The sequence below is a fragment of the Camellia sinensis genome, unplaced genomic scaffold, assembly GCF_055761805.1.
Source record: "Camellia sinensis isolate YWXY unplaced genomic scaffold, ASM5576180v1 Unanchor3, whole genome shotgun sequence".
Classification (NCBI taxonomy): domain Eukaryota; kingdom Viridiplantae; phylum Streptophyta; class Magnoliopsida; order Ericales; family Theaceae; genus Camellia; species Camellia sinensis.
The window spans coordinates 8,422,627-8,436,399 of record NW_028129178.1 but is presented as its reverse complement, the minus strand read 5'-3'; the positions used below and the strand labels follow the sequence as shown (position 1 = coordinate 8,436,399).

General features: G+C 31.6%; 1 protein-coding gene and 1 long non-coding RNA gene across 2 annotated transcripts; both read right to left on the bottom strand.

Moving 5' to 3' along the window:
- Positions 1-1,033: 1,033 nt before the first annotated feature.
- LOC145816150 (uncharacterized) lies at positions 1,034-3,390 on the bottom strand. Its single transcript, XR_014358584.1, has 3 exons — positions 3,255-3,390; positions 1,329-1,425; positions 1,034-1,155 (listed from the first exon to the last, which is right to left on the bottom strand). It is a non-coding gene; the product is annotated as an uncharacterized LOC145816150 (long non-coding RNA).
- A 1,554-nt stretch (positions 3,391-4,944) lies between these two features.
- On the bottom strand, positions 4,945-7,106 carry LOC114261485 (uncharacterized). Its single transcript, XM_082912319.1, has 4 exons — positions 6,902-7,106; positions 6,733-6,795; positions 5,869-5,954; positions 4,945-5,254 (listed from the first exon to the last, which is right to left on the bottom strand). The coding sequence occupies exons 1-4, from the start codon at positions 7,104-7,106 to the stop codon at positions 5,060-5,062; spliced, it is 549 nt and encodes a 182-aa protein (XP_082768445.1). The 3' UTR covers positions 4,945-5,059.
- Between the last annotated feature and the right edge of the window lie 6,667 nt (positions 7,107-13,773).

Sequence of the window (13,773 nt, the reverse complement as noted above, 5' to 3'; positions counted from 1 at the left end):
TTAATTCTATATAATTTTGTACGAGTCCCTGCTATATTTTTATTCTTAATTGATCAGTCAATTTTATCATTCATTCAGTCCAACCCAACTCACTCACCTTATCAAAGCACATAGACTGAGTGGGTGCGGGATGTCTAGTTTTTTAGCACACCTTTCACTATAAGAAATAACACCTTTACCAACCAAAAAATTGGTCGCTAAAAGCCCATTTTTAGTCGGCAAAAGTTATCCGCGACTAATTTTTTTAGTCGCTACTTTGGTCGCCAATTGAGGGTCGGCAAAAGAAATTCGCAACCAAAATTTTTGTTGGTCGGGAAAAGTTGGATTTGCCGACTAAATTTTTGGTCGCTAAATATATCATTACTGCGACTAATCCATTTTGTCGCTAAAACACTTTTGTCGCGAAAAGTGATATTTTCCCGACCAAATATCTTAGTCGCCAATTGTCACATTCCACGACCAAACAGATTAGTTAGCAAAAGTCGAGGAATCGCCGACTAACAATTTAGTCGCCAAAAGATAAGGAATTACCGACCAATGATTTTAGTCGCAAAAGTGTAAAATTTGCCGACTAATTTTTTAGTCACCAAATCTCTTCTTTTTTTTTTCTTTTTTTTTTTAGAACAATCAATTTTTGTTTATAAACATTCAATCCAATATCAAATAAAATTCATTCAACCCAACCACAATTAAGGAACAATAACATTTAAAAAAAAAAAAAAGCTTAGGAACAATAATTAACAAATTTCCTTTCTTGTAACTTCACTAAATCATCAAACAATAATTGAATTCCATTTAAAATAAAGATGAAAATATGTAGCCGTAGTGCAGTATGAGGCATATTCAAATCAATAACTATTTAGTACCTACAAACTCTTTCAGAAATGTTCCACAAACACGAACGTCCAAGCCAAACATCAAACTAAGGCTTAAATGGAAGCAAATTCAACTTATCCACAAGGTAGAGCTAAAAGCCTAAAACGTTGTAGACATAGCTCAGCTTACATTAAGCAATGTCTTGCCAAAAGTTGTTTCCTCTGCTACAATTGTGTCCCTGATATGCACTTCATGGTGTCTTAGCTCTGGAAATATGTCACCCATCACTTGCACCACCACCTTTACAAGCTTGATTTCCACACAATTATTAAGCAACCTCTTGAAGAGATGATATATATCAATTAGGAACAACATACGTAATCTTAAAAATACAGCAATTAGGGATAATAATGTAAAGTTAAACATGGCACCATATAAAGTAGAACTACAATACATTGCAGCAATTAGGAACAATAATTAACAAACATTGCAGGCTAGTTTTTCATTCCTACCCATTAAAGAATCCAGGTTGAGCTTTTAGGACTTCAGTTCCATATCATACAGCTTGACGAAGAATATGCCTTAGGACATATTCACGCCCCTCATTGCCTGCACAGGTAGTGAGAATATCATTAGTTCCATTCACACTTACTTACCTAGGTCCTTGAATTTCGGTAATACTTCATTGTACTTCAATGTAGAAAAGGACAATTTATAACCGACAAAAAATTGGTATCATTTTTCAAAGTGAACAAATATTACAGGACATTAAAAAAAAAAAAAAAAAACAGATACATGGGTTATAATAGGCAGATTTGCCCATCTTCTTTTGTGTATATGTAAACACCAGAGAATCCATTTTTTTATTCCATTTTAACTCCCTCTTTCTTATAAACACATAAATCTTTCTTTTACCTCTTAGAACCCAAATCCTAAAAACTTTCCATAACTAAAACCCATAACAATACTTATTGTAGGTAGCATTAACCCAAGTTTGCTAAAGTCATCCTGCATCAATAGGCCTCTAATCAAGTGCACCTCACATATAATGGAAGCAAAATGAACCCTAGTGACAGAATTTACTGATCTACCGAACAAGATTACAAAAAACTTTACTAAAGGCAAATTGGTTCCAAACCAATCACCAACCTACAATGTAAATTCTTAAGCATACATAATTAGGACAAAACATTAAATTTTTTATGTGCTAGGATAGAACAACAAAATCCCTCAATATTTCTATATTTCTATATATTTGTAGTATTTGGATTCCTGTTAACAATTCTATGAAATATTTTTGATTAAAAGAATCAAGATTCCAATCCCAACCATGTTAGGAACCCATAAGAAATGAGATTAAAATTTTCTGAAAACATCAATTGACTCTTCAAGAATGTCCACATCATCTTCACAGCAGAGTATGAGTTTACATGAATCTGTGTAACAGTCCATGATCCATTTTATCAAGTGCTGAATGTTCTTGGAAACTTTGTCAACATCATAAAGAACCATCACTGTAAGCAACCAAACTAAATCTTGTAAGCTTCATATGATCTGGGTGTCACTGTTTTGGAGGAAACTATGTTTGCTAATAGGAGAGGACCTATGTTTGCAGATTAAATCCCAAAGAAGATAGAATTATAATTACAAATTCATATTTCGCATCCCCATAGAATGAGTGGACACCTAGTGCAACCCATAATTAGGATACATAATTAGGATGAATGATTCAAGTTATTTCACTCACATTGCCCACTAGATAAATTATTCAATGCATGTTTTCACCTAAATCTATATGTAACACATGTATCATTCACAAGAAACCCTCTAGAGGGATCATAAAGTTCACTTAGAGGCATAAAAGATGTGAAGCCCCAATCGCTCTCCCTTGCATTGAACTGGTGCTGTGTGTTTACAAAATCCAAACAAGATTGTTAAAATTAAATCCATGTCAGAAGATTTACTTAAAATGTCATCAGAATGTGCACAAAGAAATTGAGAAGAAACAAATTCTCTGTTAGGCAAAGGTAAGAAATGAAATAGATACTGATAAAATTCCTTGAGCACGAGAGAGAGAGGGTCAGGTTTGCTATTGATTCAACCCATCATCATCTAACAATTGTATTTTGGTAAGCTTTGAAGACTAGAGCAACCCAATCAGTCTATAGATTGATGAATAATGATAATCAAATTAATAGGATAATTTCAACCTGATGGCCCTGACCCCACAAGATGCAGGGCAGTTAAGACTCAATGACTAGCATTTTTTCGAGGGAGATATTATATGTTTTAGAGCAGGGGAGTTAAGACTCAAATTAATTTTTTTAAATCTATTACAGGTGAGGCGGTATTAAAATAAAATAAATTTATCTATGCCATATAGAGAATTACTAACAAACAAATCATATACCACATCAAAATTTATATCTATGTCAAACCTTGGAGCCAATGAAGTATTAGTCTCTTTGACAAATCCTCAAACAGCTTCTGTGCACAAGTTTTGTATACCCAACAAGACCATGGTCTATCAAACACAAAGTAATCATTGAACATATATATATACCTGCAAACAGCAATAAACAACCAAAAGTAATAACCACAAACACCAAAAACAACCTCACCCAAGAAAAAGCTAACCAAACCTGATACATACCAAATAGTGAAATAAACAGACCAAACTAGTTGACAGCTCAAAACAGCAATAAACAGACCAAAAACTACCCCAAAGATCACCAGCCTCAGACCAACCACAGCAACTGCACTTCAAGATTAGCCCAAAAACCAGCATCAGAAGCACCAGTAGCCCTACGCAATCCAAAATTACCACTGAGCAACAGCCCCACAACACCAAACATCATGGAGTTGTGACAATCTTTGTAGGTATGGCATCTCTAAGATAATACATAATGCACCAACTTTTCCTTTAGGCAGCAGACTTATCAAACAACCTTAGAAATACACAGCAAATTAAACAACCATAGCAGCAGAACACAACACCCAGCAGCCTTTTATCCTTAGAAGTCTTCTTCCTTGTATACCAGAACATACTGGAGCATCTCACAGCAGAAACAGCAGCTTTATCCACAACAGCAGTCTTGTGCTTTGTATACCAGACCACAATAAAAGACAACACTTTAGCAGCAATGGCTCAGATCATTTTGTATACCAGATAATCACAGGAACATATCACAAATCATACAACAAAGGGATAGATCAATAAAGAGTGGTAGAGAATTATTGTGGCTTTGACAAGTTCAATGCATCTATTTTCAGTACGATATCTTATACATGAATTAAACACCATAAGAATTAAATGAACATAAGAAGCAATCGAACTTGATTAATTAAAAGCCTAGCACGCGATGCATTCGGATCAGTTGCGGGATCTTTTTTTGCATCTCTCCACATAATATCAAGAACTCTGCTTCACACCAAGAATATCAATAGTATTTACAGAGGAGATTTTCACAATTGTGATTCAAGAGGATGTCACAAGCCAAGGCATCTTTATAAAAATTAATATTACTAGAAAGGACTGGTAACTTATTAAAAACCGCAACACTTGTGTGGGGCCATCTGCACAAACTTCATATCCCACATTCACCAACTGCAAGCCAATTGATTCACCAAAACTACTTTTTTCTGGTCTCTTGGGTTTTTATCCGAAGGCAAATAATTTATAAGAGGTTTGAGAAATTCTATGACTATGTTATTCTACTTTCATGAGTAATCAATTTCTATGACTATGTTATTCTACTTTCATGCATGGCTATGATTGATTATTGTAGCTACAATGCATTGCAGGGAAATATATCACAATAAGTTAGTTCATCAATGAGTTGCAAGTGGACACCAGCAGTATGAATCACCAGCCATAACTCTAATATACTTTTAAGTTATTTCGAATTTCAAAGGGCTAGAATATTGAACATGCATGATGAAAGGGGAATCCTAACCTAACAACACAAAAGACCAGGTAAAACTTACCAGGAGATGGAGCAAGAACACCAAATTATAGCTGGTTTGGTCTTGGTCAAAAGAGAGCAACTATTGCATTCCTGATGATCAAGAAACCACAATGAAGGTGGTTTGGGTTTGAAGTCCCTGAACTACTTATGAATGATTCTGTTTTGATAGATAATATGGGAATTTTGGCATTTAATATAATTTAGAGTTATGGCCAGTTATATACATGATGACGAATTTTTTGTCTCAAAATTCTTATTTATTGTCTTTAATACATTCACTCAATTGCATAATGTAATGAGCATTTCAGAATATGATCAGACTTAGCAGCTCGGATATCAAAACCTTCAACTGTACCATCTTCAAGACTGACCACAAATGAATGCTCAGTGTGTGGATCCCATGCTACAGTTTCAACATCTGCTGAAACTGACCACTTAAATCTTGTATGAGAAGGTATCCTTCCATCCTTCTGCAATCACATAAACATAAATTTAATCAAAATAATGCTGAGGAAAGGCAACTTAGCAAAGTGAATGCACGAGCGCGCACAAAAAAAAAAGGTAAAAAAAAGGAGCAAAATGCAGGAAAACAATCACTGTGTTTGGTTTGAGTTTTCTGGATTAAGTTTTTTGAAAATTGACTTTTTTAGTTTTTGTGTTTTTTTGTTTTTAGTGAATATTTTTTAAATTTTAAACATTTTTTTACTTTTTTAGATGCACCTGACTTAGATGTATCTAAAAAGTAAAAAATTTGTGAAAAAATATTTTAAAAAATTAATAAATACATAAAAATACAAAAAATGTACTGAATTCTTGTATTTTTTTTTGTATTTTTGGTATTTAGTGAATTTTTAAAAGATTTTTTTTATAATTTTTTTTACTTTTTAGGTGTATTTATGTTAGGTGTGTCTAAAAAGTAAAAAAATTGCTTAAAATATTAAAAAAATTCAGTAAAAACAAAAAAACACGGAAAATAAGAAAGTAGAATTTTCTGAAAAGTGTTTTGGAAAACTGGAAACCAAGCAAGGTGAATAATTTTGAAGTTTATAATTAATAAACAGACCCAATAAAACATTTTCATTACCATGACTACTGTATGATCAAAGGATCCACTAAGTAGAACTTGTGGCACATGATGATTCAATGCGACAGCTTGAACCTGAAAATCAACTATAGCAAGGTCATAAAAATTATAAACAAATGAAGTTTTGCCACAGTAAAATAGATGACTTGAATCCTGAAAAAAAGAACCGTTAGCTATAATTTGTGGATACAAATACAAGTGCCGAAACAGATACAAGGTGTCAGACTGTGAACACCTTCGAATTCCAAAACATATTTGTCTACATTCTCAACAGAAAGAATAAGGTAAAGCATTAAAAACTTAATCTTATTAAGAATGAAGGATGACATAACTTTTCTTTCAGTCACTCTTCAATTGCAAATATTCTTCCCCATCCTAAGCTCCTTACAAATCCATCGCCATTCACGTTCTTCACCATTATGCACAACTGTCAACCCCCAAAAATACCCTCATCTCTAGCACTAGCACTGACTGCGGATTTTACTTAGTCAATCACTGGCTCAGGACCCACCACCAGAGACTTCAGATGTTCTTTTTTATTTTATGTTATTCGCATTGGCATTTATAAAGCATGGAGTTTGATTCAAACCCTCTTTTTATGGACCCAACTATGAATCAACAAATAATTGATAGACTGAAGAGGGATTTTGCGTAAAGTATTAATTTCGAACAAGAAATTAATATTTTAATTATATATATTGAATTGACTAACCAAAGCCATGCACTATGATTTGAGGCCATCCCTTCAAACATTCACTCATTAGGGTTTTGAAAATTAGGGAAAACAAAAAAATTGGTTTTGAAAATTAGGGAAAACAAAGGAAAATAGAGAAATTGAGTGACAGAGAAAGAGAGGACCCATACTTGATCTCGGGGTTGTTTGAAGATAGGCGAACTGGTAGTAGCAGAAAAATGGTGATGGTGGTGCTGTTAGGTGCGAAAATAGAGAGCAACCATGTCAGTAATACAAAGATTGAGAGAGAGAGAGAGAGAGAGAGAGAGAGAGAGAGAGAGATGGAGATAACATACATACCTAACAATGGAGGCCCAAGTACTTCTCGAAGCGCCACTGATGCTTGGTTGAAGAAGCCACACACGCGACTGCGATGATGGAGGAGGAGCGACTTTGGTGACTGCAATGGAGCAGGAGAATCGACGATGAGGTGCGTGTGAGGAGTGGTTCGCGGTATATACTGTATAAAAGAGTTTGAAAATTTCACTCGGCTGTTATAGGGCATTTTTTCCCTACCAAACTGTTTGGTCGACACTGTGCTTCACTTAATTTAAATTACATTCAAAACAGTATCGTTTTGTTATGTGCGACCAAATTACTTTGGTCGGTAATTTTTTTTTTTTAATTTTCTTGCTTTTTTTTGCTCTTCCATATTCAACCTTTGCCAAGCAAATTTCAATTTTGGTCCCAAGAAATTTTATTTTGGCAACGTTATATAGTACTCTAATAGATTTTATAATAATTTGTGCTATAAATTATTTGTTTTTATTTTCTAAAATTACGAATCAACTGAATCATAATTTTTTGTGCTAAAATTACAAACTTACATCAACATCCCGCACCGAGCTATTATACATTATTATAGAATTTTGCTTTGTTTTTATTAATAATGTTTTGTAATAATTCTTATGCTTAAATTTAGCCTATAAAATTAAAATTATCTTAATGTTGATCATGTTTTTTTTTAAAAATAAAAAATTGTAATTAATAAGTGTCTCATCTCTAAATAAGTTTTTCATTCAGCAACTAAATAAGTTTGGTAGCCAAACCTAACTATACCGCGACGAAAAAATATTTTAGTCGCTGAAAATAAATATTTGGTGACCAAAACTTTTTGGTTGCTAAAGGTAAAAACAAATTTTTTTTTTCAGTCGGCAACTAAATAAGTTTGGTAGCCAAAACTAACTATACGGCGACGAAAAATTGTTTTAGTCGCTAAAAATAAATATTTGGCGACCAAAACTTTTGGTCGTCAAAGATAAAAACAAATTTTTTCTTTTTCATTCGGCGACTAAATAAGTTTGGTACCCAAAACTAACTATACGGTGATGAAAAATTGTTTTAGTTGCTGAAAATAAACATTTGGCGACCAAAACTTTTTGATCGTCACAGATAAAAACAATTTTTTTTCTTTTCATTCGGCGACTAAGGCCAAGTTTGGGGTATGTAAAAAAAGCCAAAAAGTAAAAAAGTTACTCAAAAAGTGAAAAAGTTAACACTATTCACCAAAAGTCAACAATTACGGCTGCATAACTCTCAATCCTAATTTTCCTCTACAAACCAATTTTTACAATTTTTTATTACACATTTTTTCATGAAAAGTCAAAAAGTTAACCCAAGCATCCATATTTTTTTCATTAACTTTTTAGTCCAAAAAGACAAAAAGTACACTTATTTAGGACACCTCAAACAACCCCTAAGTAAGTTTGGTAGCCAAAACTAACTATACGACGACGAAAAATTGTTTTAGTCGCTGAAAATAAATATTTGGCAACCAAAACTTTTGGTCGCCAAAGATAAAAACAAATTTTTTCTTTTTCATTCGGCGACTAAATAAGTTTGGTAGCCAAAACTAACTATACGCCGACGAAAACTTGTTTTAGTCGCTGAAAATAAATATTTGGCGACCAAAAACACATCTAAAAACAATTTTTTTCTTTTCATTCGGTGACTAAATAAGTTTGGTAGCCAAAACTAGCTATACGGCGACGAAAAATTGTTTTAGTCACTGAAAATAAATATTTGGCGACCAAAACTTTTGTCACCAAAGATAAAAACAATTTTTTTTCTTTTTCATTCAGCGACTAAATAAGTTTGGTACCCAAAACTAACTATATGGTGACTAAAATATTTGTTTAGTCACCAACTGTGGCAACTTTAGCAACTAAATTTTTTTAGTCGCCAATTGTGGCATTTTTAGCGACTAATTTTTTAGTCGCCAATAATCAATATAGCCCGACTAAAAAAATTAGTAGGTAAATATTGAACTTTTGCCGACTAACATAATTTTGGTCGCCAATTCGACAACTTTTGGCGACCAAAATTTTTTTAGTCAGCAAAAGTTGTCGCCAATAGTGTGTTTTCTTGTAGTGATAGTTTGTAACCAATAACAATTTATGTCATAACACGAAAATATATATATATATATATATAAAGGGTAAATTACAAATACACCCTCTGAGGCTTGTTTAAAATACGAGTTGCCCTCTGTGATTTGGAAAATTACAAATACCTCATTGCCAGAATTTTTTATTTAATAGAATTAATTAAAAAAGTAAAATTTCTAACTGTTCACCTATATAATAATAAAATTATCTGAATTATTAATTAAAATAAAATTTTAGCATCATTAAAAACTGTTAATTAACTTGATAATTTATTAATAAAATGACCTATTTGTTATGAAATTATAAATTTTAAGGGGTATAATGTAATTTCTAAAACCATGGAGAATAATTTGTAATTTAAATAAATCTCAAAGGGTGTGCTTGTAATTTATCCTAAAAAAATTAGTGTATTTGTATTATTACCATCCTAAATCATGGCGGCTTATAATTTTCCTACAAGTTTATCCTTGGTACTTTTGCCGACCTCATAATTTCTCTAATGACATCGCCCAGTTAACAGTCATGGCTGTAAATCTACGTTTCCGGCGCACTTAATTTAAGGAAAATGGATTTGAATTTGTAAAATTATTTATATATTTTTGAACTTAGTATCTATGCTATTATATAAAATAAAGACTATATTTGATGCCCTAAAATCTTTAATTTTAATTTTTTTTTTTTAAAAAAATTACACTTTGAATAGTACAGCACACATATTGTGATAGTAATTTTTTTAATTATTTATTTTTATATTTTTATTTAAATTATATACTCATTATATGTGTCACCCAATAATATATAGATTGGGGGTGGGGGATATTCATTCATCATTTTTGGTCCCATTTTGTCTTCAATTATGTCTCTCATTGTCCTTTCAATGCCCTCCATTTTGGTCATTTTTTTAACAACCAACTATTTAAAACTTGTCTTTTTTTAGAATGAAAATTGCTATGAAGAATTATTAAAGTTTTCTTGGACAGGATGTTGTGGTGTTGTTAATTTGATTTTTATTGATAAAATAGTTAATTATTTTTACAAAATTACTATAAATTATAGAATTTCTTTTAATCAATGAAATTCTACTCTTAAATAAATAACTCGACAACAAAATCTTAAAACCTAGCTGTAAAAGATTTATTTGCTGCGGATTATTGCCCATTACCCATTATGAGATTTCTCTTATTAGTTCAAAAAAAAAAAAAATGAAAAGAAAGATAGAGGGCATGTGACCACTTCTTAGTAAAACGAAAATTGTATTTTAGAAAAATAAAGATTAAGGTTATGCTTGTTTAGGGATTGAGGAGTTTGTTGGATTTTTAATCTGTGAGATAACTCGATCTTAGGTTAGGAAAATTACAGTTACTCTATTGGCTCAAATTTTAAACCTCTGAATTTCTTATAATCTCAAAAGGTAGTCACATGAATCACTGATCAACTATCCTATACAGATAATAAATTAATTTAGATAACAACATAACACCGTACTTGATTTTAGCGACACATTACGAAAAAGGTCAATAAATGTCACTTTTTTTTTACGATTTTTTTATCTATACAAACACTTGTGAGATTTAATGGTATACATGTTAATAATTAACCCATCGATTGATTTGATTTTGCAAGGGGTTGTTTGGAGTAAACTAAATAAGTCAATTTTATTTTTTTGATTTTTTTTTTCTATATTGATTTTTTTTTTCAAAATTAAGTCAAATTTTTTTTCCTGATCTGTCTTTTGTAGATGAATTTATAAAGTAAAAAAAATTAGTTTACTATTTTTTATTTATCTTTTCCATTTTTAGATTTTTTATATTTTTTTTTCATTTTCGATTCGTTTTGTCAAGCTAAATCTAGAACTTTAAAAATTTTTGAATTTAAAAAAAAAAAATCAGTAAAGACGAAAAAAAAATTCACCAAATAAGCAAACTCCAAACACCCACAAATTTTTTAATCTATTATCTATAAGGAAAATGTAATTGTTTTATTTTTGTATATTTTATTTGGGACAATAACAAAAAAAAAAATAAAAAATCCAGAATGTAAGTCTTGCAAGAAAATAAATTTTGATTTTTTAATTTTGTCAATTTAAATTCTAATCTTTTGATTTGTTTTCAATTTAAACCATTAAACTATTTCCATTATGTAAAATTGAAGAAAAAAAAAAATTTAGTCATTAAACTCAATGTAAAAATATATAAAATGTCTAAAACACATTTTTTTCATAAGTTTAACTATTAAAATATTTGTTTTTTCATTAATTTTACTTAATAAAAATAGATAAATGATTTAAATTGAAAACAAATTCAAATATAAAGTTTAAACGGATCGATCGTAAGTAGGTTCACACTCGGGTCGGGTCGAATGGTCCAAATAGGATATAATCCAGAGGGATAAACCAACAAGTTTCGGCCTCCAATAATCTCTAGTACTATCCTGTGATCGCAAGTTTTTCTTTCATCCCTTTTATTTTCTCAGCAACCAAACACTTCAAATGGTAAAATCAACCTTCATTCAGGACTTTCAAGATATGTTTGCTTTTATTTTCTCTTTGTTTTTGGAAATGAGCCGAGTGCTGTTTTGTTGTTGAGAAAATGTAGAAAAAAGGTATAAGTCTTGGTTTTTATGTCAGCAAATCTTAATTTTGCTTGTTTCCCAATTCAACCTTTAATTATTGCGGCTCACATTGATGTTCAAAGTAAATTACTAATTATTGTGTTGAATAAAGTTTGTGTGTGTGGTTATGATGATGGTGTGTTCAGATGTTTTCAATTTATGCTTGAATTTTCCTTTATTGTTAAAGTATATATTCTTCGGTTGTTCTAGCTTCCACCACTGTAAAGAGAAATTGCTTATCAGCTTTATGTTCCATGACATTTAGCATCACAATCACATAGCTATGGGAGATTTGGAATATAACCCAACAAAGTCCGGATTTTTATACCATTTTTAGTGTAGAATGTTACATAATGTGGGTTTTAAACTATGATCTTAAAAGCATTACCTGGAACGATCCCATTACATTGGGGTGTGCTAGGATGGGGATAGACTAGGTTTAGCTCTTACCTTTATATGATTTGCAAAGAGTGGCTTCCTTTGGAATTAGACTTGCAATCTCATATGCTTGGTAAATTGACATGTTCTTTTCAATTTTATTATTTAATTTTGACCATCTACTGGTTAAAATAATTATTAGCCATGTCATGCTAATACTACTAAATGCTAATACTACCTAGTTAATCCTTGATTATAGCTTTAAATTGAAATGGATTGGAGTGCAGCTCAAAAACTCATACACCACTAGAAGATTCTCAGAGGAGATAACGTAAGAAAAAGAGAGGAGTATTTTCCTCTTTGTACCTGTATGGCTCTATTCTCCACCTTGTTCTCATCTTAAATGAATGTTTCCTTCTTTTAATTTGCAGGTGATGGTAACCAGGGGTAACGATATAGGTGGGACTGGAATTGTTAAGCATGTCATTTTCGCTCTCACAATCATTTGATTGTTGAGGGGGAAAATCTGGTGAGTGGCACCTTCCTAAGCTATTCGATTATATTTAACTTATGTCTTGTAGACATATGGATGAGGTTAATATACACAAAATAAAATTTTAAATTTCATTATATTCAAATAACATCTTGGACAAACTTCCTACCCAACCAAATGCATATTGAAAAGTTACTTCTCTCTTTATTTTCCTTTCATTTATTTTACTTTCTAGTACTTTCACTTTCCATAATTGTTTTGCATTTCTAAGGCAGTAACCTATCAACATGGGTTTTTGCGTTGATTTTGCAGCCGTTGTGTATGTTGTGATTTCTTGACTGCATATTGCCAGGGCTCACGTATATAGTTCAAACAGTTCTCTCAGTTATGAGAGCATTCAAAACATTCTCTATGTTTATCATATTTAGTTTAGTAGGAAAATGAAAAGGCCATAATTTCTGTTAGGCATGTCTGAAACTTAAGAGAATATTTTGGAAGATGAGTAATGGACGGAATTTAATTTCGATACTGTCTTTGAATAGCTTCCACTCAATTGGCAACCTTTAGTATGGTCCTTAACTTCTTGAAGGCCCCTGGTAGTTGCTTATTTAAAAATCATTCTTAAATTACAGTTTCTTGTTAGAGTACAAATAATTGCTAGACTTTTTTTGAGAATATAATTGTTTGACACTTGAATTTAAAAGTAGCCCTTGATGTCATTTGTTCAAATCAAATTTTCATTGAAGGTCTAATGTGATGTGGGGGCTTGTTTTTGTTTGTTTTTTCAGTTGGCCCCAAGGATACTCCGATGGATCTAGCGTTGGAAAAGACACATGACACCAAAACTGGGAAGGGCATGCTTGATCTTACAAATCTCTTCTTCAATTTTATTGGAGACATTTAACATGGTGTAAAAATGTTGCAGATGAGTGCCCGTCGGGTGTTATTTTTGGTACTTGTTATGAGAAATTCTCACGTAATTTGTGTTATTGCATAATTCTTAAACACATTTATGTTATTTGAGTTTTAGTAAATGAAAAAAGGGATTGGTCTCTCTCTCCTTCTCTCTCTCTCTCTCTCTCTCAAACCATTTACATGTACTGATGAAGATTGCATACATGAAAAAGCTTGACTACAAACAAAGATCAATTTTGTTTTTATGATTCGAATTTTCTAATTCAACTTAAAACAGAAGGGATTGGGAATAGTTGTATTCATTTTTTCATTAATGTTTAATAATTTTTTTAAAATTTACAATTGAACAGTAATTTCCCCTTGTTTTTTTTTTCCTTGGACTCACCATC

What these genes read in the sequence shown, in the direction of transcription:
- LOC114261485 (XM_082912319.1), bottom strand. Translation starts at nt 7,106, where the DNA reads ATGCCCTATAACAGCCGAGTGAAATTTTCAAACTCTTTTATACAGTAT. An exon ending in ACTTGGGCCTCCATTGTTAG is followed by an intron (nt 6,796 to 6,901) that starts GTATGTATGTTA and finishes CGCACCTAACAG; the next exon opens with CACCACCATCACCATTTTTC. An exon ending in TCAAACAACCCCGAGATCAA is followed by an intron (nt 5,955 to 6,732) that starts GTATGGGTCCTC and finishes ACCTTGCTATAG; the next exon opens with TTGATTTTCAGGTTCAAGCT.